The 25,778-nt window shown below is 39.5% G+C and overlaps 1 protein-coding gene and 1 long non-coding RNA gene across 4 annotated transcripts in view; one reads left to right on the top strand and one right to left on the bottom strand.

The window, feature by feature from the left end:
• Window positions 1-14,534, top strand: part of LOC136832190 (uncharacterized) — a 29,687-nt gene extending 15,153 nt beyond the window's left edge. Inside the window, exons 2-5 of one of the 2 annotated variants that reach the window (XR_010851109.1) lie at window positions 4,865-4,999; window positions 8,181-8,335; window positions 8,552-8,648; window positions 10,272-14,534. This is a non-coding gene — a long non-coding RNA (uncharacterized lncRNA). The remainder of the gene's footprint in view (window positions 1-4,864; window positions 5,000-8,180; window positions 8,336-8,551; window positions 8,649-10,271) is intronic. The other variant, XR_010851110.1, reaches the window with a different exon arrangement.
• LOC136832189 (NEDD4-binding protein 3-A-like) overlaps window positions 5,551-25,778 on the bottom strand; it is a 158,276-nt gene continuing 138,048 nt past the window's right edge. The window contains exons 5-9 of one of the 2 annotated variants that reach the window (XM_067092951.1): window positions 18,458-18,665; window positions 16,342-17,216; window positions 15,891-16,022; window positions 14,617-14,770; window positions 5,551-7,738 (exon numbers count right to left, since the gene is read on the bottom strand). In XM_067092951.1, the coding sequence (XP_066949052.1) occupies window positions 7,176-7,738; window positions 14,617-14,770; window positions 15,891-16,022; window positions 16,342-17,216; window positions 18,458-18,665 (1,932 nt within the window). In that variant the 3' untranslated portion in view covers window positions 5,551-7,175. Of the gene's footprint in view, window positions 7,739-14,616; window positions 14,771-15,890; window positions 16,023-16,329; window positions 17,217-18,457; window positions 18,666-25,778 lie in introns of both variants that reach the window. The other variant, XM_067092950.1, reaches the window with a different exon arrangement.

Raw genomic sequence — 25,778 nt, forward strand, 5'->3', positions numbered from 1 at the left:
GTATTCAGTGATAAAAGCTTATTATGATTGTGAACAAACATATTCTGACAGATATTTGTAGTAGATGGTCCTGCAGTGTGGTATGCCACACTGTGCTGAACTTATGTATATAAAGGTCTATATATCTTATGAAAACTTCTGTGCTATGTCTAGTTTGATGGTTACAGTGATGGTGTCATGTTTATTTCATCATATGTCATTCTTATTTATACTACTCGTGGCTTTACATGTCAATTGTCCTGGGATAATTCAGGCTGGAATTCATTTAGGACAATTAACTCAGAGAATATATATAACGACTCAATCCTGGGCATAGGCCAAACAAGTGCAACTGAACTGATTAATAAAACCCCGGATTACTCTTAGCTTGGACTGGTACTGAAGATAATCTTCATTTTGTAGTTAGGGCTGAAACTGCCGATCCCAGGTTGTTTAATGCTTCTTAGAGGTTACATGGTGTAAACAACTTATTCCTAATGTTCCTTCCATAGCTTTTAGAACTGGTTCTTGAGGTACTTATACTGGTTCTTGTACAGATATCCTATAGGTTCACATAAGGTTAGACTGGTTCATGTACAGGATTATTCCCTGTAATACAAAATTCATTTAGGACAGCCATCTTGTGCCAAATAGCATGCAGTCCTTAGCCTAGAATATAGTGCTCATGCCCTAACTTAACTGTTACATTACACAGTTAGCCTGGCTTTTCATGCATAAGGGGTGTAATTTAGGTCAAGAATTGATATGTATTCATAAAATTATGGAAGAATATCGTATCTTAGTCTACGGCTGGTGGTACTGCAACCACATGCAAGCTCATCATGTTGCAACTTGTAACATTATCATAACTCTCAGTAATTTGCTGTTACATTAAGGCAAAGATACACAAGAACACTATTAAGTGTTATGGCAACATGTACAACATAAACTAAGATATGTGCATACCTTTTACAAGGAGAAATATGGCATTTCAAATGAAAATAAGGGAACTCCCTTTCCCCTGAAGTCCCACACTCTTGAACATGCAAGTTGAGCTTATATAAGGTCTATATATTGATGTAGAACTTAGCACTTCCACAGAAACTGCAATCTCAATTTCAGTGGTTAAGTCAACTTTGATAAGATGAAAACCAATTCAGTGAAGGTATTGTCATTAATTCAAAAGAAGGATTTCCACAATGGTCCTAGCACAAATAATGTAGAGCAGAGTTAAAGAGCAAAGAAGGTCCAGTCTACAGAAATACTTTCACTGATGAGATGCATATCACTATGAGACGACAGATTCTTGACAAATGGAAAGAACAAGGCAAGGTTGATTAATGGACTGAAGGTCCACCTGGAACAAGCTGGGATAAGAGTCGAAGAAGCAGCGGCAGATGCAAATACTCTGATAGTACAGACTGCAATAGAATTGTCAGAGAGCTAAGATGTTTTACTAGTAGGAACTGATACAGACTTACGTATTCTTCTGATATAACTTAGTCAACAGGGCAGTCGTCTCTATTTATTCAAGCCTGGAAGTGGAACCTAACCAAACAAGGTGTATAACATCAGACAGGTTCAGCATAGCCCACCAGCAGGATCTTGCTCCAGTCTTTTCTTTCTGCATGCCATGAAAGTTGTGATACAACTTCAGCTCTTTACAGACAAGAAAAGAAGAAAGCATTCAACCTGCTTCTGAGGTATCCAGAATTAAACGTGTGGAAGTCTTCAGTGACCCATCTTCATCGGAATCTGATGTTGTGTGTGCTTGGGAAGAGTTCCTGCTTGCCTTATATGGAGCTCCAAATACCACCTCATCCTTGAACGAGCACAGATATCACTGTTTTAGAAACTGTTGCAAAATGCCCTATTCACACCCAACTCCAACTTGCATCAATTCCACCATCATCAGCAGCAGCAAAAGAACATTCTTCGCGTGTCTGTCATCAGGTGCAGCATTGGTTAGGTTGTGACTTGCTACCAAGTGATTGGGGTTGGAATTTGGTGAATGGAGAGTTACATCCAGTTTTAACTCATAAGCCTCCAGCCCCTGACAATCTTTTGAATCTGATATCATCCAAATGCAAGGCTGATTGTGAACGAGGATATGGTTGCAGAGAAGCTGGTATTCAATGATCTCTACTGTGTGCTCACTGTCGTGGTGGTGGCTGCAGTAATTCTAAAAAACCAGATGCAAGTGAAGAACCAGACCACAGTGAAGGGCAAACTGGTTGATGGCCTTTGGGTTTTGTTTTATTTAATGACACATACTTTGGGTACATAGTTGTGATATTTTTCTGAGGAACCCACCGCTAGAACCACTAATTTGCACTACTTTCTTGAAGAAATCCATTCAAGAACACATCACTTGGAATGAAGTTGCCAATAGTGGACAGTGTTTGCATGTCTGTATGTGTATCATTTATTATTTTGTGGATTATTTGCCATTTAATGACCATGTAGATGATTTTGTGAACATTGTAGTATACAGCACAACAAATTTGTGACCATAACTCAAAACCCACACATGGAACATACGGGGACTTTATTATGTCATTCTATAAGGTTCAATAAAGCATCCCACCAAGTTTCATCCCTCCCCTATTTTTTTCCAATCTTGGTCAAAAAATGTTCCCAAATCCATGGAGTAGAAAAGTTAACTCTTACTGTCCTTCCCCGTCGTCTATGTCAGTGGTCAGCCATTTGAGACACAGCCCTGCGATATGTTAATCGATATGCTAACAGGACTTCGTGTAGCTAACAGGACTCAGTGGCAGGAGGAAGTTCATTCTTTTCACTCTTTCTGCTACTGGTACAGGAAAAATGGCAAAGTTTATATTTAATTTTGGGATACACTTTATCTTTGTCATCATTATCTTTGAGATATGATAACTTGCATAACTGCTTATGGCTGGTCATTACACAATGTTTTATAGATGTTTTTGTTTGGGGCCAGTGGGAATAATACCAAATGCCATCTCCTTTGATAAGGTGTGGATGAACAGTGTTTTCCAAAAGGAAATTGAATTACTAGTTAGTAAAGTGCAGTACAAGCAGTTTAGCTTCAATGATATTACAACGGTCATTGTCAGTGAACAGTGTTAGTTAAGATAGAAGAGAAATATATTGATCATCATCATCGTTGTTATCTATGTTACATACACAGAGAGAGAGACTTTTGGAAACTAGTATTGAGACTATCGTAAAGAATGAGACACGTGTCTTACGGTTATGAATCAGACACTCGAGAAAGGAAGTGGGCAGTGATTCTCAAGCGCTAAGACAAAACAAAATTTTACGTCCATTCCTAGCCAGGTAGTGGCAGACTGTGTCAGCAAGACCAGTTACGATAAACTCGTAATAAACACTTTGCAAACTGCCTGCCGTGAACTTGCCATTGAAAGAAAGGAAATTATGATAGAAAAATGGGTGATGCTGAAGTGGTGAATGGGGAAAGTTGGTGAAGAGCAAGGTAACCGACATGACAGGTAAACAATGGCGTAGTCGACACGTCTCATAAACTCTGACGTATCAAAAACCGCCCAAACACTATAAAGGGAGAGAGAGAGAGAGAGAGAGGTGAACGGTAAGGTAGGGAGGTAGAGTGCGGCTTGTTATAGTATAACCCATATACCAGTGGTGACGGGGCTTAGAATTTTTCACAACCCTCTCTCGCACTTAGTTTTTTACAAGTCCAAGTTTGGACTTTAACTTATTCAGTCTCGAATCCATTCGACTCGCAGAAGCAGCTAAGTAACAATGGTGAAACCTTATACTCCAAGGGGATAATAAAGAAAAGCCCAGAGAACTAGTTTTAGTTGACACAATGAATAATTTATCTGTCATCTAAAAGAATTATGGTATTAAAAGAATGAACCCACACTTTCGGTCCACGCCGCGTTAGATTCTGCCGGTAACATATACTGTACAGTATATGTCAGATTTTCCTCGTACTTGGTAATTAAATTCTTTCCAGTTTCCTGCCAAGTGCTCTTAATGCCTGCAATGTAGTTAAGACTGCAATTTCAACAGTGTCTTTTTTTCTACAATTTTCTGCACTTGTGTACTGCTCTTCATCTAGCTGGCTAACTGTTCCCAACTCCTCATCAAAAGCCCAAACCCTTGTTTACCTATGGGATACTTCCCAGTATTCGCTATATCCTAACAGTCTCGTTATGCTACTGCTACTCTTTTGTTTTGCTGTCCTCGCAATATCTGCTTCATTATCTGTGCAAACCCCCTAAAAAACAGAAATGTTTTAACTCTTCCGAAGCCTATTTTTTCACCACCTCATGGTGATGCTCCTCTTGTCATTTCTTTTCTAATACGTTTCCTCTTTGCCCATTTTGTACAATTTTGGACATTAACCCTTACTCTCTGTTTCGCAGTCTTGAGCATCTTTTGTCACGCCATTGTTCACAGTTAGTACATAGTACTGTATTGCGTTTACTATCCCTTCTAAATATTGCTACGACATCTTCCCCAGGTTCTGCCTTATGCACATAGCATCTCTAAGTCTTTACCTTGGCGCTGGACTTTCCATAATAAGGCCATGTGGTCCTGTGGCAGAGTCCATTATTACTTCATGTGCTATGTCTCCATCCATTTACACTTTCAAGTAACTGATAGTAAATGATAGGCTGTATTTTTCCAGAATACAAAAAAGGACAAAACAGGGGAGCTTTCAACTGTTTGCACAATGGTCCTCTTCAGCCAACTGAATAAAAATATTTGTTTCTCTTGACAAGAAAAATTGAAAAGAATATTTTTTGTGACAGTCCAGGAAAACATCAAGCAATATTTTTAAGTAACTGTACAAACAAAATTAATGTCCTACTATATATAGACAATAAATGTTGCAATTCCCTTGTAAATTTTCCAGACTGAGAAGCTTGCTTCAGAGGGTTGTTGGTGTGATCCCTTCCTTGGAGATAAGACTTTTCATGGAGCGAAAATAAAACTTAGAGAGCACCTTATAGAAGTCCCCCCAACAAAAAGAGCCATCATTTTGTCAAAGGTGAGTTTCCACATTTTCGGAAGTTTATATACCTTTGCTGTGTATCTCTCGAGAATATGTAACTGGATTTCAAGACTTTTTTTTTTTGGCTGATGACACTGTTCACAAAAAGTTATATAACAAAAAACACGTTTCGAACATGTTACTCTACATAATTTTGAATTCATCATTCAGTTGCAATGACAAGTTTTCGTACTTTTAAAATAAAATCAGTATAACTATATATTAACTAAAAACAGCTTAGTAAAAACTGCTTCCCTAACTATTCTTTTAGCAAATGAAATAACTGGTTTTACTGGTTAAAAGAAAAATATTCTAACATTTATATTTCAATGTCTAAAACATATTTGGTGAAATGTTGATCATCATCATTCATTAAATTTTATATTCAAATACTTTTTACAGAGGTATTTTGGTGTAATGAATTCATTGGTGGACGAGATTTCATATCTATACTACTCTGCATTCCTTACAATTTTTTAAGTGCTCTCAACTATGAAGGATTAACTTTTACACAGTTTAAGAGGGTAAGGTACAATAAAATCCAAGAATTCAATGGATTCTTCATTTATTTGTGCAAGCTACTTCAAACTTCTCTCAGAGAATATACCATTGAGAGAGTAGAGTAACCTTTACCATGCAACGATTGGTAAGTAGTGCTGTACCTTGAAGCAAAATATACCAGATATTGCATAAGTTTCTCATAAAATTCACTTTCAGTACAATATTAAGATATAAATCTATGCAGTAAACGAAAACAATTCAAGGTAATCTTATCACACAAAATGGAAAGCTAGTTTTTATGCCTTTATGTTTGTGCTTTTAATTGGAAACTATATAAGTATCAAACTAATAGACATCTGCAAGTAGGCGTACAACCAGGATGCATGCCCTGAAACCGATCATGCAGTTACGCTTTTTGAATGGTAATACAAATTATTAATAATACTTAAATGATTTCTCCAAAATTATATAAGGTAAATAAAGACAAAAGATGAAACAGATCGCATTACCTGAATCACACAAAAAATAAATCAAATACAGAAGTTAATATTTCACTAACATACAGAGGAAGGAAGGCGCAATATCTCCAGGTAGATAATAATATAGCTATTCTGAATAAGAAAATACACCAGGCAAGCTCCTTGACCAAAACAAAGATTCTCCATTAAAAATGCTACTTGTTACATATTTTCATCATGGAACCCAAAAAACGTAAAGGTGTGCCCTTCTACAAAGGTGGGCATTTAGTCATTTCTATGGTCAGTACCTTTATTTTGCTGCTGCCTGTTATCTCTTGTAGTGACTAAGAAGGAACTTGAGCCAAAGTCCACACTAAATACTTTATACTTTTATACATATCTCTAACCCTTCATTGTCCATAAAACTGATTATGGTAGGGTTTGTTTGTATATACAATAAATAGATTATACCACATAAAAAGTTAGATCCAAGCTATAAATAACTGGACAGACTGACTAAAGTTAACTGACGAAAAATCCTTTAGATTATTCTTTAAATTAAGTAAAATTCCACCTAAATATAACCTTTGGCTAGAAACTAAAACTGTATAGTATTCCTAGCTTACTGTATAGTTTTCATCATTCTTTTGCTATACACAAAATTTACAGTATCTCTCCACTTCCACAAACTTGTGACAAATTTGTGCACACGAAGCTACTGGCCGATATAGTCTTCTAAACAGAAATTCTTTAGAGAGACAGTTTTGGCCATTCCAGCTCATCACTGCAGTGGAAGACTAACATTGGAATAGTAATGTACAGAAGATAATGAAGTATAGTGAACATCCTGAGGATTCTTCATGTGGACTGAATATCAGTTTACAACAGCTCCATTTCTTTGAAGTTACCAAGCAAATGAACTTGAGTAGTATTATGTAGTGTCCTTATAAATAATTAGGAGGGAGTCTTTACACAAACGTTTAAGTAACACAACACAATAGTAATATAAGCCACTCTCAACAGTTTATGAATAATAAAAACACCTCCAATCAGTACATTCACCTTCGATTAAAAAAAAAAAAACTTTGAAAGAAGAAACAATTATTGGTTTCACTTGAAGTCTTGTTTAATTGTGCATGTAGCCGATTTACTGCACAAAGCAACAATTTCTATCACCAACTTGCTAATATTCTGGGTAGAGTTGTCTGCGCAGGTCAACACCTTGATTCACTGGAAACTTGAGGTGCTGAACTGTCTCTAATGTCCGTGTAGACTGTTGGGAGTTTAGGTGGACTGAGATTTTTAAGAGGAGGTAAAGGCACCCCTGTAAGTCTGGCTACTTCTTCCTCTAACTGACGGTTACGCCCAAACATAGCAACATAGTTATGGTGCAACTGCTTTTGGTAGCGTATAACACGCTCTTTTTCTTCTGTCCATCTCATTCTCTCTTCATCGAATTGTTGCCTCTGCAATTCACTATCCCTTTTTAAGGCTTCAACCTCAGACTTGAGTTTTTCCATCTGGAGGCTCAGATCCTGATCGTGAGCTTTAGCTTGTGATCGCTGCTGCTGAGCTTGATCTAACTGCAAACGCAAATCTCCAGACTCTCTTCTCTGTTGCCCCATTAAATCATGCAGCGAATTAATCTCTGATCGTCGTCGTTCAACCTCTGTCTGGTACTGTCGTACCTGAGCTCTTAAATGTAAAAGTTCATGGCCACGTGTGGTCTGGTCTCCTTGTGAGTCTTTCAGCTGAGTTTTCAGCAAAGATATTTCACCTGAAATATTGAAACATATTAGGTACAATGTAAAATACTGTATAAGAAGTTTCCAGATAAATGTATTAAGAAAAAAATAAAATTTGCATGAAGCTATATGCTCATGAAACTAATAACGAGCATAAGGCACATAACTAACAGGGGCTTTTAATTTTTTGTAAAAAGTAAAAAAGAAAAAGCCACCTCACAGGAAGAATTTTTATCAGAAGTTAAAGAATATCAGAATAATAGCTTGCATTACTAATATTGCAAAATATGACAATCTTCACATGAAAAGATATATTATTAGTGTACACATTCATATGAAACTGCCCAAAATGTCATTAATTCTTTGCAAATAGAGCCAAGATAGGAGAATTACATAATTCCAAATTTCTAAATTAATTTGTTTTTCCTAAGTATACAAAATGGAGCCTTTCATGTATGGAATGTAATTTTGCAGATGTGCCAGGCCAGCTGTGACTGACTAATGAGGTGGGCACCCAAGTGGGGATGGGGGAGAGTGGATGCCCAGTCTCACCAATGGACGTTATCCCTTTGTACTTCCGGCCGAAAAATCGGTGAGAAAAACCGAAAAAATGAAGCAGGGTGGATGAGGTGGGTTACCTCCAATATGAAAGGCTCCAGTTTGTATACCTAGGAAAAATATAGGTTACTAATAAAAATTTGGCATCCGTTCCTAAGGAGATGCAAACACTACACCTTTCATATATGAAGACTCACTTCTTAGGTAGGAGGTAGTGCTTTTAAGATGCAGATATAATTTTTCATCTCGGATGACTGATAATTAAGTTTTTTTTCTTTTCCTTACAGAACAACTCAACAAAGAAGCAATAAATTAACACTTCTGTCCTAGTTATAGAAGTTTGGAGCTAATGCAGAAGATCTTTCCATTTGAGCTTCATTAGAGGTAAATAGATCTTTATACTTCAAGTGTAACCTACACTTACTTGGGATTTATCTGCAAGAAATATCTCATACAAGGCTTTAGTTAAACGTACAATTTATAGTGCAACAGTTCCCGTAGACCAGTTATGATTACCTATAATTACTAGTATATGTTCTTTTGAATTTTATACCTCAAGCTGCATGAAATATTACTTGCAGACATTGTTTATTAATACTTATAGTATATAATGTAGAGTAATCTGGACATTCAAGAAAATGAGTTGAACTTGATATTTCACAATAAAGGTAGAAATGAAATATAATTTCAAAACAGAATGGTCAAACAGCAAACAAACTTCTATTCAACTTATGCCCCTGGTGAGAATGTGTCCGGAATGAGCAAGAAACCATGCATGTGACACTGGCACTGCTCCATGGCCAGTGTGACACCATATGACCCCACTGTTGTTACAAATCTAGTAGAACCTAGGCTCCCTCCCTCTTCCCCCCCCAAACATATATGGGTTTGAGGGAAGACCACACTGCCCCCTCTCCCACTTGTTATAGAAGAGATGAGAGGTTTGTATTTTCTACTAGTAGAACACGAGATTGTGGTATTCATTCAGGTCCAGCGTTCACTCTGGCATGAATGCTCTTGGGTTTGAAAAGGAGGAGGAACATCCATTCCATTCTCACTCACAAAATGAACATTTTAGCCAAAGCACTCTAAGTCATGGGATACCCGGTAGGGACCCTGTTATCACACTGCTACAGTTCTTCGTTGGGCGAGCGGGTTCCGTTCCCAGGTACCACACTGTTGGCCGCGAGTTCGAATCCCTGACCGGCCAATGAAGAATAAGAGGAATTTATTTCTGGTGATAGAAATTCATTTCTCGCTATAAAGTGGTTCGGATTCCACAATAAGCTGTAGGTCCCGTTGCTAGGTAACCAATTGGTTCTTAGCCACGTAAAATAAATCTAATCCTTCGGGCCAGCCCTAGGAGAGCTGTTAATCAGCTCAGTGGTCTGGTTAAACTAAGATATACTTATCACACTGCTGTTCAGCTAAAATCACAGGTTGGAAGGAGAAGGTGTCTAAGGACTTGTGGGCAAGATCCCTCAGGTAGAATGAGGTGAAGGTAGTTTGGCAATATCATATTGCCTCCCTCATTATGTGTTGGACCAAGTTCTTCCAAAAGGTTCTTCCAAAAGATGAAGAGTCTTACACTGCTGTTCTTGTGAGCTCTTAGGCAGGCAGAAGGATGCAGAAGGATGTTGCACTCTGGGATATTTCCTCATTGCATTGCTCAGTGCTTATGAAAAGGGGCTTACACTCTGGTCGAAAAGTTTTGGCTTATTTAAGTAATGCCTCAGGGCACAAACCAGGCATAACAGGTTTTTATATAAGTTATTCTGATAGGTTGTTTTATGTAGCATCAATTGTAGATACTATAATCTATATGTAACATGTATTTATTATTGTATGACATATTCTTGCCTCCCATGTATATTGACAAAAGTGGCAGCCGAACACATTCAAATCCAATGCCTAGCAGTACACCACTTCCCCTCACCAAGTTCTGTTGTTTTCGTGTATCATCCTTGTTATGTTGTAACCTTACCTAATAAAGAACCTACGTTTCAGGTGGGCTTGTTTCACGTATCATCCAAACCAACATGACGCGGGAAGCCAGGAAGAAGTTACAAGAAGCAAGTGAAGATTCAGGAGACTTCCAGAAAACCAACAGAGGACCCTACACCAACAGCTACCCGCTTTCTCTCTCTCTCCCCGCAATAGACTTTATTTGCTGGTGTTTACAGTGTATCATATGTAAGATGGTGCTAATGAGCCAACTAGTGCCAGTATTTCATGCACTGCACTTAAAATACTGATATTGTACTGTACCTTTCTGTTAAATTCTGTTTTAAGCCTGCAAAGGGGGGTAAACGGAACATTATTCCCAATAGATTCTCCACATTCACAGGAGGAAAGTGATGACACCCCACTCGCCCAGCGTTCACAAGACCCTGTCTACCGTCCAGAGTCCCCACCCGCTCTCCATACCCAGACGACTACTGTATATCCCAATCAGCTGATTTCCTTTCGCCCATACAATAGCTTGGAGAAATCAGGAATCGAGGATCAGACAAGACGAAGAAAGGAGACAAAAAGAATAGGAGACACAAAGAAAACAGGAAGAATTAAGTGTCCAATAACAAAGAGAGGAGGACAAAATTTGCAGGCACAGGAAGCAGACCGCTACATCGCTTTTCTGCAAATACTAGCCCCCCCCTCCTACAGCAAGCAACCACAGGAAGCCTCCTTCAACACCTGCAGTTCCTACCTCACCACCATAGGGTGGCAACCCCATCAGTAACCCCTTCACAAAATGCAATCACCCAGAACACCCCCCCTTCACCCAAATGCAACTTTTCAAAAATGTGAAATGTCGATAGGACGATTATTCAGTCATGGTGGATCTGCACAAGTTACCCAGAAAGAAACCATTATTCCAGATGAGGATGTGTTTTGCCTTGCCGACGGAGTCTTGGATGCCCATCAAGAGTGCTCACCTGCAAACTGTAAAGTCTTTTTAAGACTTGTATGTAAATCTTCACTTTGTGAGCAAACCCAGATAGATGATCATCCACATGGGAGTCAGGGCTGAAGAACTGAGAAACTCACAGCCCTCGACATCAGTGCCTCTCTACAGGATATTATCAACATGTGTCACACCTATGAGGCCACGAGGAAGCTATTTCTGCAATTCGTGCTTCACCCTCTCAGCTGTGTGCACTCTTGAACTACGGGATGCAGAAGAAACATGGAAAGGGTGCCACCCATGCCACACCATCACAGTGTTTCATGCAACTGCATGCAGAGATCCACAGATAAGTGTCCAGCGGCAACTGTGCCCACAAGGGGCATTGGGCCAAGGCACAGAGGTACCCCGCCAGATAGGTCCAGTGCTGCCACCGCAGCCATGAGGGACATTACAACAAGTACTGCCGGGAGAAGACGAGGGATGCCAAACAGGGTGCCATTTCCAGTGTCAAACCTACATCACCCTTTCCAGGCAAGAATCCCGTTGTCGGATGGAAAGACCCTCTTCTATCCAGACACTGCAGCCAATCTCCTTTTCCCTTTCGCATGGTGACATCACAGCCAGGATTTGAGATGTTGCCAGACACAGGTGTCGACGTCTCTGTTATGGGGTCCCAGCATCTTGACCTTCTGCACATTCCTAGGAGCACATTACAACCCTCACCAGTTACCCCGATGTTCACCGCAGATGGCTCTACGATGACACCTGCCGTAGGATCCTTCACAGCCACTCTTACTGTAGCAGATAGATCCTGTTCAGCGAGGATCCAAGCCCCTGAAGGTGTCTGAACACCACTGCTGTCAGATAGCCACTGCAAAGAATTGGCCATTATTTCTGCCAGAGTTTCCCAGACCTATTCTGGCTGGTACCACATCACCTGCCAAAGCCAGAGATTTTTTTTCACGAGAGTTCAAGGATGTGCTGCTCCAAGGAAAAACTGAAGAAAGCCCCACTTACGCCAAAGGAAGAACCCCCAATGCGAATCCAGCTTAAGGAAGATATACCTTTTGCCATCAATGCACCTTGCCATATACCATACGCCCTCCCGGAGCAAGTCAAGGAAGAAGTTGAGTTCATGGTAGATCAGGGTATCATTAAGCCCGCCAGTGACAAACCTTTACACTGGTATCACCCACTAGTCGTAGTACCAAAGGACAAAGGTATTCAAATCACTGTTTATCTTGAGAACCTCAAACAGCCAAGTAAAATGCTCAGTCTACCCGACACCCCCACCGTTGTCTGGGATCTGCAGCGTTAGGATCCGCAGTGTTGATCCAAAGGCCAAGTTCTTCACCACTGCAGACACCCTGCGTGGGTACTGGCAAATTCCAGCATTGCAGAGATCCAATGGGATTTGCGGCCAGAGGAAACACCTACTGCCTTCTAGGAGACAGGGCCATGCAAGGTGTCAAGAATTGCATCAAGGTAGTCGGTGACATTCTGCTGTTCAACAAGGATTTCCCCAGCCATCTACGCTGAACCCATGAGATGTTGACAAGGTGCTGCAAGTTTGTGGTCACCGCCTCCAGCATTACCTTCTGTGGATTTTGGATCTCCAAAGACAGCATTACAGCAGACCCTGACAAAGTAGCAGCAATCAAGGAATTTATACATCGACAAACTTTACGGTCTTTGTTTATTCATGGTGCTGGTAAATCAACTGGCTAAATTTATGCCTCTCAAACCCCATGATCCCCAAGTGGGCATTTGTATGGACTGCAGATCAAGATGGAGTATTTTGCCGAGCTCAGACTGCCCTGGCTAGCCTGCCAGTTCTTGCCTCCTTCGATCCAGTTATCCTACAGACTGACGCTTCTTGACTAAACAGACTAGGATATGCCCTTTTACAGGACAACAGTTAATACAGTATGGTTCTCGTTTCCTCGCAGATGCTGAGACACGCTACGCCACAATCGAGTTGGAGATCTTAGCTGTAACCTGGGCTATGTCCAAATGTAAACTGTACCTGATAGGCTCCAACATTTTACGTTGAAGACAGACCATCACCCGCTGGTGCTAATTCTCAACCACTAATCTCTGGATGTGGTCAAGAATCCCCGCTTGTAATGTCTCGAGGAGAAAATCTTACCGTATCTGTTCACAGCTGTGTGGTGTGCTGGCAAGCAGCTTGGCATACCCAACACCCTGCCAAGTGCTCCCATCAGCCAGCCCACACCAAAGGATGTAAACAACTGTGTTGAGGCCCAGACATACATCAGAACCATTGCCACTGCTCATGCAGCAGCCCAAAAGGACAACACCTCACCCTAGGATGCCAACAGGATTCTTCAAGATCTTTGTGCTTCAGTGAGGGAAGACCCATCATACATCCATCTTTGAGACTGTGTGCTCTCAGGATTTCCTACTAACCGTTCCATAATTCGTTGCTCCAATTCTGGAAACGACAGGACAGCCTCTCAGTCAATGCTAGACTTGTACTTTATGGAGCAAGGATTGTATCCTGCCTCCTTCGCCACCACACTTTATCATGACTCCATGACAGTTACAGAGGAATAGAAGCCACAAAGCGATGGGCACAACAGATTGTTTACTGGCCAGGAATCGACTCGGACATCTCCAGTACTGTCTAAGCATAAAAGGAACCTTTTCAAAATGACGACCACCCTACTGGGCCCTTCAAGCTTGTGTCAGCAGACTACTTCAATGTTGCAGGGATGCAGGGAAGTCATTCCTAGTTGTGACTGACATATTTTCTGGCTGGCGTGTGGTTGTCCTATGCTACAGTGACACTACCACCTCTGCAATGATTAGGAACTTCTGCATATATTTCAGGAAGGCTGGTGTCCCACTTTGCCTCAGGACCAATGGTGGACCTCAATTCACCAGCCATGAACTCAGGGATTTCATGGAGCGATGGGAAAGTATATCATCTCATTACTTCCCCGCACTACCCAAAGTCCAATGGCTATGTCGAGGCTGCTGTGAAGCATCTTATACTGAAGACATATAAGGGTCATCTGACAGCCCCACATAGATCTCCCAGGTTTTCCAGATGTAGTCCCAGCTTGAACGTGTTCTCCAAGTGTGAGGGGGGAAAGGGAGGTGTAGATACTATAATCTCTATATGTAACATGAATTTGTCATTGTATGATGTATTTTCACCTCTCATGCATATAACATTGTGTATATTGGTAAGTGGCAACTGTATTCTTGCCTCACATGTATATAGATAAGTGGCAACCGAACACATTCATGGAATGTTTCCCCTCTCCGAGTTCGGTTCTCACACATTGTCCTTGTTATATTGTTGTAACCTTACCTAATAAAGAACCTACATTTTAGATGAGCCTCTTTCACGTCTCTTCCCAACCAAGTAATCACCCAAAATGACCAACTGCAATCAAATTTCTGACAATGCCTTACCGGATTTCTGACATAAATTCCACTCAGTTTCTTCGAGCTGTGTACGAAGTGAAGACAACTCCCGCCGCAGTTGTTCGGTTTGGCTCTGGTGAGCATCACGTTCCCGCCTCACCTCTTCAAGCTCGGCTAATAATTTTCTCCGGTCCTGCTGAAGCTGAAAAATTACAAACCTTAGCAACAAAAAAATTCAAAGGTGCGAAAGTCTGCAAATTACATGTGTAAAAAATTCTATGACTGACCTCACAAACTGCTATCAATGAAGTAAAATTAATCTTTAAGGCCATTTAAGAAGGGAATCATGTAAAATTTGAATGGCTGTTTGAGTGCAAAATATTCCCTTACACTGTCAAACCAATTTAAACATCTCTGAAAACTAAAACATTTTATAAAAAGGATTTATCGAACTAAAATTGGTTTTAATAACAATTAGACACTACATGCTGTGTCTGTGCTGCAAGAGAATATAATATACTTTACTCCTGTACTGTACAATAAGCAACAAGACATTAACGGTGTTACATTACATAAACTTCGATAATAACTAACAAGAGTAAAAACTGTATTTTCGGCCATTTCGTTGAGCAATTTCTTGTCTCTTAAGCACAAACAAGTGGACATCATTATTTGTTCACAGTTCTGTTAATTATACACAACTATCAAAGTTTCCTAAACTTTGTATGCTGAACATGTCGACTCTTCAAGCAGTTCGGCGTTCCAACATTGCCACCAATGATCGATATGGTTGATGGTGGTTACTAACAAAAAAGAAAAAAAATTATTTTCATCATTTAAAAGGCTTCATAGCAACCTGAATGTTTGAGCGGCCTTGGCGTGCAGTACTCTCGACTTAATGTTTTTGTTAGCTCTGTTTTCAATTAACACTAAAAAATAGTATTAAAATATGACTCTTGCCTTTCTTATCACATTTCTTTTGCTAAGTACTGAACTGGATTGCTACTTCCTACATTAAAGAAGTCTAATTTTTTATGTGAACTGAAAAGGTATACCACAGCAAAATTTAAATGCCACTCCTTTGCAGACTCCTACAATAACATGCAGTGAATATGGATACAATATTTCTACAATAGTTCTTATATAATTTGGGCACATTAACCCATTAATGATCTCATGTTACTCCCAGTGAGTATAATAAACATTATATAACTTGTACGTACATAATATACAATTAATATTATAAAACAGTACTGAGGGTATTGAGTGGCTGATTCATAGTTCAAAGAAATTAAGGTGATTATACAATTTTTCTGGTGTACCTGGTAAGTCTGGGTTGTCAAGGTTTGTTCTATCTTCAGAGCCTTCTGCTGAGCTTCTTTGACACGAGTTTCATAGAGGTCTTTAATTTTCTTCAATTCTCGTTCCCACGTTTTCTCCTTCTCTTCATACACCTGGAAAGATTCAGTTGCATTAACCTCTTATTCTAGTTCATAAAGTAAAGAAAACCTACTGTTGTTACTTCAAGGTTTCAATTTCTTAATACTCAGTATTTATTGGTAAAGCTTATTACGCTTACATCCAATACCTAATAAATGGCTACAAAAATATTATAATCAAACCTGTTCTGTTACTATACTTTGACTACACAACACTTTGAAACCTTGATCACCAAAATGTAGCCTGACAGTACGCTTTTAGTGTCGTGGTTAAATATATGTGCAATTTTTGTATTTGTCATTACTACATCATATGCCCTACCTTAAATATCACCTGCTCATTCTGTTCCATGGTTTCCCTCAGAGTGTTGATCTCTGAATCCTTTTCTTTCAGCATGGCCTCCAGTTCCGCCACTCCTGAGTCTGAAGGTGATGGCGTCTGGTGGTGTTCATCCAGCGTCAACTCGCTGAGCGACCCGGCGACCGAGCCGCTAATACCTCTTTCCAAGCCAATGTTAGATCCCGTCACAGAAACTGATCTATCTAAACCTAAATTAGACCCGCTGACTGAACCCGATCTGTCAAGATTTGAGCCCATTACCAAGGCAGATCGATCCAAGCCAATGTTAGACCCTGAGCGATCAAGTCTCTGAACTGACCCTGCGTGGTGCGTGTTTGTAATTCGGGAGAGGTTGGTGACAGAGCCACCCATCCGCTGATGAAGGTTGCCGGAAACAGGCTGGTGGTGATGATGACTAAAGGAATGGCTAGAATCGCTGGAGAGGTTTTTCAGGCTGTCGTATCTGGGAAGATCATTGTTCGAGTACCCATTGACACGAGTGTAGATGCCAGAGCTGTCGTAATTGTTGGACAATCTGTTGTCGTAAGAAGAGAGCCTGTGGTGAAGCTGCCCATCTTCTATGTTGCTACAAGTGGATTGGTGCGAAGGAGGACGCGGCGGTGGGGGAGGGTATGACTGGGGGCTGCTGTTATTGTTGTTGCAATTGCTTGCATTGTTACTGTTGTTATTATTATTCTGAGTGTTTTTGTTATTCATCGAAATGTTCTTAGTGTTGTGGAGCTTCGTAAGACTGTTATACTTTTCATTATTGTGGTGGTCACAAAAGCCTCTTGCTGAAAGAGGAGTGCCCAGGCTGCGGCGGTCGAGGGAATAGCTGTTGTGGCTCATCGTTTTCAGGTCTCCCATGCCTGCAAATAACAACAAAAATATTAATTAAAAATAAAATATGTAAAAATAAAAATACTGAAAACTGAAAAAATATACCTAAAAATATTTTGGAATAAAGCATCAAATTAAGAAGATATATGTCCTCATTAGACCATCATTCTCACATTTGGAAATGTACTTATTTAAAAAGCATTTTCTTAATGACATCATTTAACCAAGTTTCACGCAAATCATGGAAATTGAACTCCTGGCTTTGGCTACATAATTCATAATTATGTGATAATAGGGCATTCCTCCTATCCATTACATAAGGTAAACAAAAAATCCTTCCTTTCAATCAAATCTAGACCATGACGGTGACTGGTCTTTAATACTAAAAGCTGTTACTCTATTGAATGCTATGGTTGCTTTGGGGGTAAAGTAACTCAAAACAAAAAACAAAAAAATTATATTGTATAAGAACAATAACGACAATAACATACAAAAAATATACGATATTTGAGACTCAACAACAAAATCGGTGATATACCATATGACAATCTAGCAGCCCAACTCGACAACCTTTGACCTTGAAGACAACTGTCGCCAAATTCTAAAACTGTAGGTCTAGACAAAATCAGTTATTACACAACGAGGTGTTCTCTAAATACTGTATCTCCAAACAGACATCATACTTCACTGGATTCTGGAACCCTGTCATCTTATACATCCAACTTCCAAAACTTCCAAGTAAACAATTACAGAAAGAGCGAGAGAGCAGTTATACAAAATACTATACATGATGCTTAAGATGGTTATTAATTATCAATTGCCCTAAATCTGACAACAAAGACAATTCTTTAAGCATATTAAATGGCTAAGGGCAATACAACCAAAATCTGGTTCATAGGGCTCCAAGAAATAAGAATAAAGTTGCTAGTGAGGCTATTTTCAATACAGATCTTTTAATAAGAACTTACTAATATCCAATGGATGGACGGCATATGAAATATCACACAGCCTGGCATCATTCTTATTTTGAAACCCTACGGTAATAACACAAAGTATTCTCTACCACTTGTGTACATACAAGTCCCATCGTTATTTTAGTAGATAGATATGTGTAATCGACTACAACAACAATGAATCGTAAAAGGTTGGATTTCACCAAAGACTTGATCACACGAAACAACAAACGGGTTCTTTTACATAAAATAGTTAATAAAAGAAAAATTCCGTGTCCAAAGTGGTTTTAACCGAAGACCCAACATCTCAAACTTACTGCCATAGTGGTAGATGCCACTCCGAACAAGCGTCGGGGTAGATGTGTATCGAGGGTCAGGGCGAGATGACTGGGCGGCACTGACGGTGGGCTGACCACCAGGGCCGACCCCGACCACCATACCATTAGCCCCCGGTGGGGACACGCCACCAGGTAGTCCTGATGTAGCCACGGGTTTGAAAGCAATGGGACGAATCACCACTTTACCCTGCAAAAATAAAAGTCCGTTAAAATACGAACACTCCAATGGTTAGATGGGTACATATATAGTTTATAAAATGGATGTCCTGGTAATACAGCATAAAAATACAGCAGTATTCTGCAGGCTACCGCCTCCGCTGTATGAAAAGTGGATAGATCATTCCGTAGAGTTTGTTCTCCCGGTCTATGTAACATACCAGACATACCGAAAGTTTTAATCTTTTTTAGATTATTTTTTTTTCGTATTGAATGCGGTGAAAAATATTTGTCGTATTTATGATACACTGTTACCAGACTATTATTATTATCAAACAAATAATGACCGACAACACTAACTTCCGACTCCTTACAGTAATACCTGAACTCTGCAAGGTACGCAGAGTCCATCAGATATATCGGAAAAATGGTAAAATTATACCGCCATATGTAAATGAGAATCAGACACGTGATGCATTAATACTGCACAGCTTGATATAAGTTTAAACAGGTAATAAAAATACACAACATAACCTGGAAAGAGGGAGAGAAATATGCCTCAATTTATCTTTACAAAAACCGCTTGACCTTTTTAGTGAGAGAGAGAGAGAGAAAGAGAGAGAGAGAGAGAAAACAAACTCCGATCCGTTACCGAAGAGACATATATACAGTATATCCCTCTCAACGCCCTGGGGTTAACACTCTAAAAGTCAACCACTCCATTGATCCAATTCCGGGATCAAAAGATTATAATATCGACTTCACGGAATTCCTTGAGAATGTCACCGATAACTTTGCCAGTATAACTAACCAAAAGGTTGACGAGTATCAGCAGGTTGTAGACAACAAGAATGTTATCAACGGCCACTAAAGAAAAGAAGGGGGAGGGGAAAGACAGAGACTAAGATTCAAAGGTATCAATTACTCACCTTTGAACGAGAGGTTATAAGTCAACGCAACGGTTAGCTCTGAAAGCGCTCGCTGTCTGAACCCCAATGAACAGCTCTCAGGATAGATCATAATGTCAAGTACCCTAAGGCCCATTATGAACGCGCGCGCACTTATGTGTGTGTGTGAGAGAGAGTGAGAGAGTATCGTAAAACCATCAACATGAAGATATGTGATGGCCATTAAAAACAGATAAATGCTTTCCAGTTTCAGACAAGACTTTTACCGCTGAAACATCGAAAGGTGAATATTTTTCCTAAAAAATACAATAAGTGAATTTATAAAACCATTCGCTCCAATTATTCTCTCTTAACATTTCGACGAAAATAACTTCTAAACATAGGAATATGAAACTGAGAGCAACAGTCAGTTGAAACTCTCATATTTTCTAGTTTTATTATCTTACCTCACATATGGAGGAATTCAGCTTAAAATATTTCGGTTCAGTTTATTAATAATATAACTGATATTTCATTCTTGACGTCATACAGTCACAAAGTAAACATCATTATGTTAATTTCTAAAATGCAATCGCACTGCTAGCTTCATGCATGCATAAATATATTTGAATTTTAGAAGGGAATCCATTCAACCGCGCAAACAGAACAGATTTCTTGCTCTCATCTACATTCACTGCACATATACAAAAAAATTCAAACCCTCTTATTTTTATTTTTACTTGTTTACTTCTTACCCCTCTTTCTTAGTCAGTTGCTAGAACTGGCAATCGATGCAAAATCCCTTTCCGAAGCACACTAACCCGTTTTTTAATTGATTGAGTCAGATCATCAACATTTTACTACCTGTCAAAAATGCAGCCTTGAATTAGCAACTAGAACTAGCCAAACCTCCAGCACCAGCGGCGCAGGTGCACGTACGAGTCAGAATGAAAATAAGTAAGGAGGGGGAATGAATGAACGCAGGTGGTTGTGGGTTGGCGAGTGCAACCATCTCACTGTTGGTGATACAGAGTTAAGAAGTCTACATCAGGCCCCTGTAACAACTTAGCATGCTTACGGGGGCCCCTTGAGCAAGGAACCGTGTGGCACAAGGCTGGCTGGCTTAGTCTGAAACAACAGAACACTAACTGTGCCCACTAGAAATGGCAGAATATCATCGAATAAAAAGATGTTCAATTATAATCACTGGGGTGAAGTAGACGCTTGCACATAGCGACTTGCCTTTAACCTTTCGGGTAGCAGCCTACAGCAAAGAAAGGTTCTCTGACATCACTCGTAATGCCCTGATTTCTCAAGAGGTCCTAACCCAGTTTCCAACCATAAAAAAGGACAAGAAACTTATATAATCAATACATAGGTTACTTATAAGCAAATCTGAAGAAGGGGACCAACATCCTGGCTGGAAAAGTGTTAAATGACGTCATTCAACTTTCCTCCTTATACGCAATGCTCTAGACTGAAGAGATTTTGACAGAGATGATACCACCATGACAGAAATATTAACAATAACCCAAGTCTGCCAACGAAGCAAAAAATACCGGACTTTACAGGCTTTGGTAACGATTGTGCCCAAAATTCAGTTTTTATTTATCTTTTCCAAGTAAAATTTCAGAAATAACACTGGAAACAACACCAAACCTTCTAGAAAAGTCGCAACTCCTTTAATAAAAAAAAAAAAGTGTCTTATTGCTTGAGCTCGGGTTTACAAGTTTTCATGTTGGATTGGTTGACTGATTGGATATGTTATCCTAGCGTCAAAATATTTTAGCCGCCCCTGGTGCTGTTGTTTCCTTCAGCTGGCTTTATGCCAGAACGAACACTTGCTCCTACACGCAGCAAGCAAACAGTTGTGCTTCAATAGGACAGAATGTTAACTCTTGCTCAGCCAAAGATGTTAGTTTTCGAAATAATAAAGGGAAAGAGGAGAATGGCACTAAAGGTGGCAACTCTCGTAACAACTGAATGTTTCCGTGTTTATGCTCGAAGTGTTCTTGGTATTAGAGGATGAAAAAACAGTGATGGGGAAACCTAACTATAGCAACAGCAGCAACAACATTTTTTTGGGTGTATTTGAAAGAAATAATAATAATAATAATAATAATAATAATAATAATAATAATAATAATAATAATAATAATGTAGAGGAGAAAATCCGCCAGCGGATTACTCGGAAAATGACAAAATAACAGGCACAAAACAAGAGCTCTCAAGGTCTTTCTGGTAACGCAATAACCGTGCTGTAATACTGCCAGAAGACACTAATGATAAAAGACTAGTTTACGAAAGCGTAATTCCCCTAGCTTTTACGGTTGCTATTGATCTTATAAAACAATACAGACAAATTTTACACTAACACAATACTTTGGCAAGCACTCATTTTGTGATGTGGGTTGACTGACAGCATGATGCGTAATTAATGTAAACGCACTCAATAAATAACTATATGTAAACTGCTTTGCTAGGTAAACACAAATAAGTGTTGCAAGAAATCTACAATACATTACACTTACCTCTGCACAAACTGTCTCACTTCTTCCATAACATGGCATCATGTTACCATGGTAATATCGGTTATCTTTAACACCCCTGATAAGAATGAATCGAATCACATCAATATCACATCACTCTAACAACAACACTGTCACGATAGAGTGATCGATGAGGCACTGGATCCAAATCCACTCAGGTGCAAGTTGAAAACTGCTTACATACCGGGAAGAAAATAAAATCAGCTGCGGGGAGGGGACCTTTGATCATGAGTCAGACAGCCCAAGTTGTCGTACAATTCGGCATCTTTGGAACGAGCTAGCAAAAATTCAATGCAACGCATATTTACCATAAGGCTTAATTATGAAAACGGGTAGTGATAAATTACAAGGCATGATAAACGGGACAATACTGTATAAAAAGTTTCTAGGAAGTTACTTAACCCTCACACGTATTTGGGATGGAATTCACGTCATGATTAAAGCTTTCTAGAGAAGAGATCACGACGCAATCCTTCCGGTTCGAGTGGTAACAACGGATCCAGGCATGTAACTTTTTATGTGCTACGAAACCGAAGGAAAATTACATCAAGCTTCGACAATTAGCAATGGGTAATTGTCAGATTCCAAACATACTGACTGCCCTCCCCACCTCCATCACACCACCCAACATCCATCACGCATAAAAAAAATAGTGCGCGCTCGTACCGTGAGAAAGACAGTCACAAACCTGCCAGACGCATGACCAACAATGCCATTCGAGCTGTTATTATTGCTAAGATATAGTTGGTACCCCGCCAGCACAGACTCTTGCTCCTACTCTTGTTTCCGAGTTTAGAATTTGCAAATGAGCATTTTAATATGTGATCCATGTAAGGCATGTGCGTGAGGTTCAAAGGAAGATCATTTTCACACAAACTTTATTCAAACTCAAGCGATGATTCACTTCACCAGGCGTGAATCATTTTTCCGCGTATTACGATTCGTTCATTTCCTAGTTTGCGTTAAAGTAAGGGATTTGATATTTCCACTTTGTGTCTGATATGGACCATGCCTGGAATTTCACCCATTTTACGTGAAATAATATTCTTTTTACTACATAATCATAATTTATTTTTATATTTACTGAAATGACGGCAAGCAGCTTCACAAAGTTTTTCCTATTATCGAAAGCTAAAATTAGTTGGAGATTGTGTCATTTGGCGATAAGGAAAGGAGCGAACTGTATTAATAAAATCCTCGCATCCAATTAACTACAACACACAGGTACTTAGCTTATGAATGTTAATAGACGTCACAACACGAAGTTGAAGCAAAAAAGAAACGCCTCATTTCGCCATCTATTAATGAAACTACTTTAATAGCCAATTCCAGCATGAATGGCTATCTAACAGTTTTACAGCAATCAAGGTGAACAGGTCCGGTTCCGCCAGGTGGGAAACTGGTTTTGTACGTATGTGGCAAAGATAAAAAAAAAAAAAAAAAATGTGCTTTTACACACGTACAAACTCGCGCGCGCACGCGCGCACACACACAAACATATATACCTTCTCCCCAAAGAGAGTGGACAACAAGGCGCTATCCTTCCGGTCTTCAGCCAATCTTTCGGGATGAGGTTGCAAACCGCACCCCTGCCCCACTGAAGTTCAAGGTATTTATCCGTCAACATCGCCCTCTTGATAGTTAACCAAATAAGCACAGACAACAACCCCACATTGCCTAACCTCGCTGGTCAATAAACCAGCGACATATATATATATATATATATATATATATATATATATATATATATATATATATATATATATATATATATATATGCCATTCCTAAAGAAACATTATTCGCAAGTCATTATTAATGGGCAGTATTTTTGTCCCAGAGTTTGATCATACAGAATTCAAAACTCGTAAACAGACCTTTCAAAGAGCTCCCTTGACAAGTGATTGTAAATGCCATTCAAAAATCAAATCAGATTTTCGTCAGTGCCGCCAACATCACACAAAAGGATTCATATAACGTCAGCGTTAACCTTCGACGTCAGGATGGATTCAAAACTAGTGAATCAGGGGAATGAGATCATTCTTTTGCTGACTTCTATTCCAACACATCAGTTCGGGTGACACAATGTTTACCAAAAAAAAAAAAAAAAATGCGGAATCGAGTTTTCTGTACAATGCATAATGCTGTAACTTTCAGCCACGGCCCGGTGGTGGCCTCTCCTATACTGTTGCCAGACGCACGATCGTGGCTAACTTTAGCCTTAAATAAAATTAAAACTACCGAGGCTAGAGGGTTGCAATTTGGTATGTTTGATGATTGGAGTGTGGACGATCAACATACCAATTTGGAGCCCTCTAGCCTCGGTAGTTTTTAAGATCTGAGGGCGGACAGACAAATAGCCATCTCAACAGTTTTCTTTTACAGAAAACTAAAAACATCGGATGTATGTTGCACTGTAAAACGCTATTCCACAAACATTTAAAAAAAATCGATGAGGACTTATAAATTCCGCTACCTTACACACATAAGTAAACAGTTCACAGCACTGTATCAACTGAAATGCATCACGAGTCGTTATTGAAACGTGCTTGTCAACTCAAATGTCAAATGCTTGAAGCTTGCTAAACAACACGACAAAGAATTTAACTTCGCTTTCACAGACCGGTTGCAATATGATAGGTCACACACACAAGTATATAAGTGTGTGTGCATATATACATTTAACCCAACGATTATCATCACTGGACAATCTTGTCTCTGCTGGTTAACTTTTCGTAAGTGTCGTGTCGGTTCCATACCTTTCGAAGACTTTCGAAGCCAGTAAAACGGAGGGTTTCACTTTGCACCCTTGCTATCAGGTCCTCATACTGATTGATTCATTCGATAAGTCTTACAGAGAGAGAGGGGGGGGGCTTTACTACAAATCATTATCTATTTGTTTTTCAATCTAGATCATAGCACTGCAAGCGAGGGGTTCCATTAAGTGACACGAGAAACAGGAAGAGGGTCTTAGAGGTACGTGTTCAACTTATCAGGTTCGGGGGGAGTTGACTCTCTCTCTCTCTCTCTCTCTCTCTCTCTCTCTCTCTCTCTCTCTCTCTCTCTCTCTCTCTCTCAATTTACCTGATGTCTCATGAGTGGCCTATTAATCCATCATTGTTTTCAAGTCTCCACTGGACCAGTACAGGAGAAATGGGCCAAGTATTGTTTCGAAACCACAGTAAAACAGTAAAACAACCGAATGGGCAGCGCTATACGTTGTCCACAATATCAAATTCTCTTCGTGCTCTTTATTCAGTCAACAAATTGAGTATCGTGATTTGCTAACTGAATTTTGCTGTTCTTATTGGCGAAGAAAAAAAAAATAAAACTGAAGCGATTATTTTCTTATCACTTCTTAACACACAGACTCCTTGCCATAACGGTACCTGATTGACAGACTGATTAAAGGTTCCCTGGTGTCGTGACACTGACACTTTGGGTTCATGCAAGTGCATTATCATGAAAATCTGAACAGAACATCGATGCATATCTACTGACAATACGAGCATGAAACACCAAACAATGAAATTTATTTTGTCTTTGTGCTCTTGGGAAAAACAATACAAACAAGAAAAATGAAATATTCTGCTTCCAGTGCTGACGATATGTGCGCCCCATGAAAAGACTAGTCTTCAATAATAATAATAATAATAATAATAATAATAATAATAATAATAATAATATAGGAAAATCCTCAAAATGCAACA

This window comes from Macrobrachium rosenbergii, chromosome 49 (genome assembly GCF_040412425.1).
Source record: "Macrobrachium rosenbergii isolate ZJJX-2024 chromosome 49, ASM4041242v1, whole genome shotgun sequence".
NCBI lineage: Eukaryota > Metazoa > Arthropoda > Malacostraca > Decapoda > Palaemonidae > Macrobrachium > Macrobrachium rosenbergii.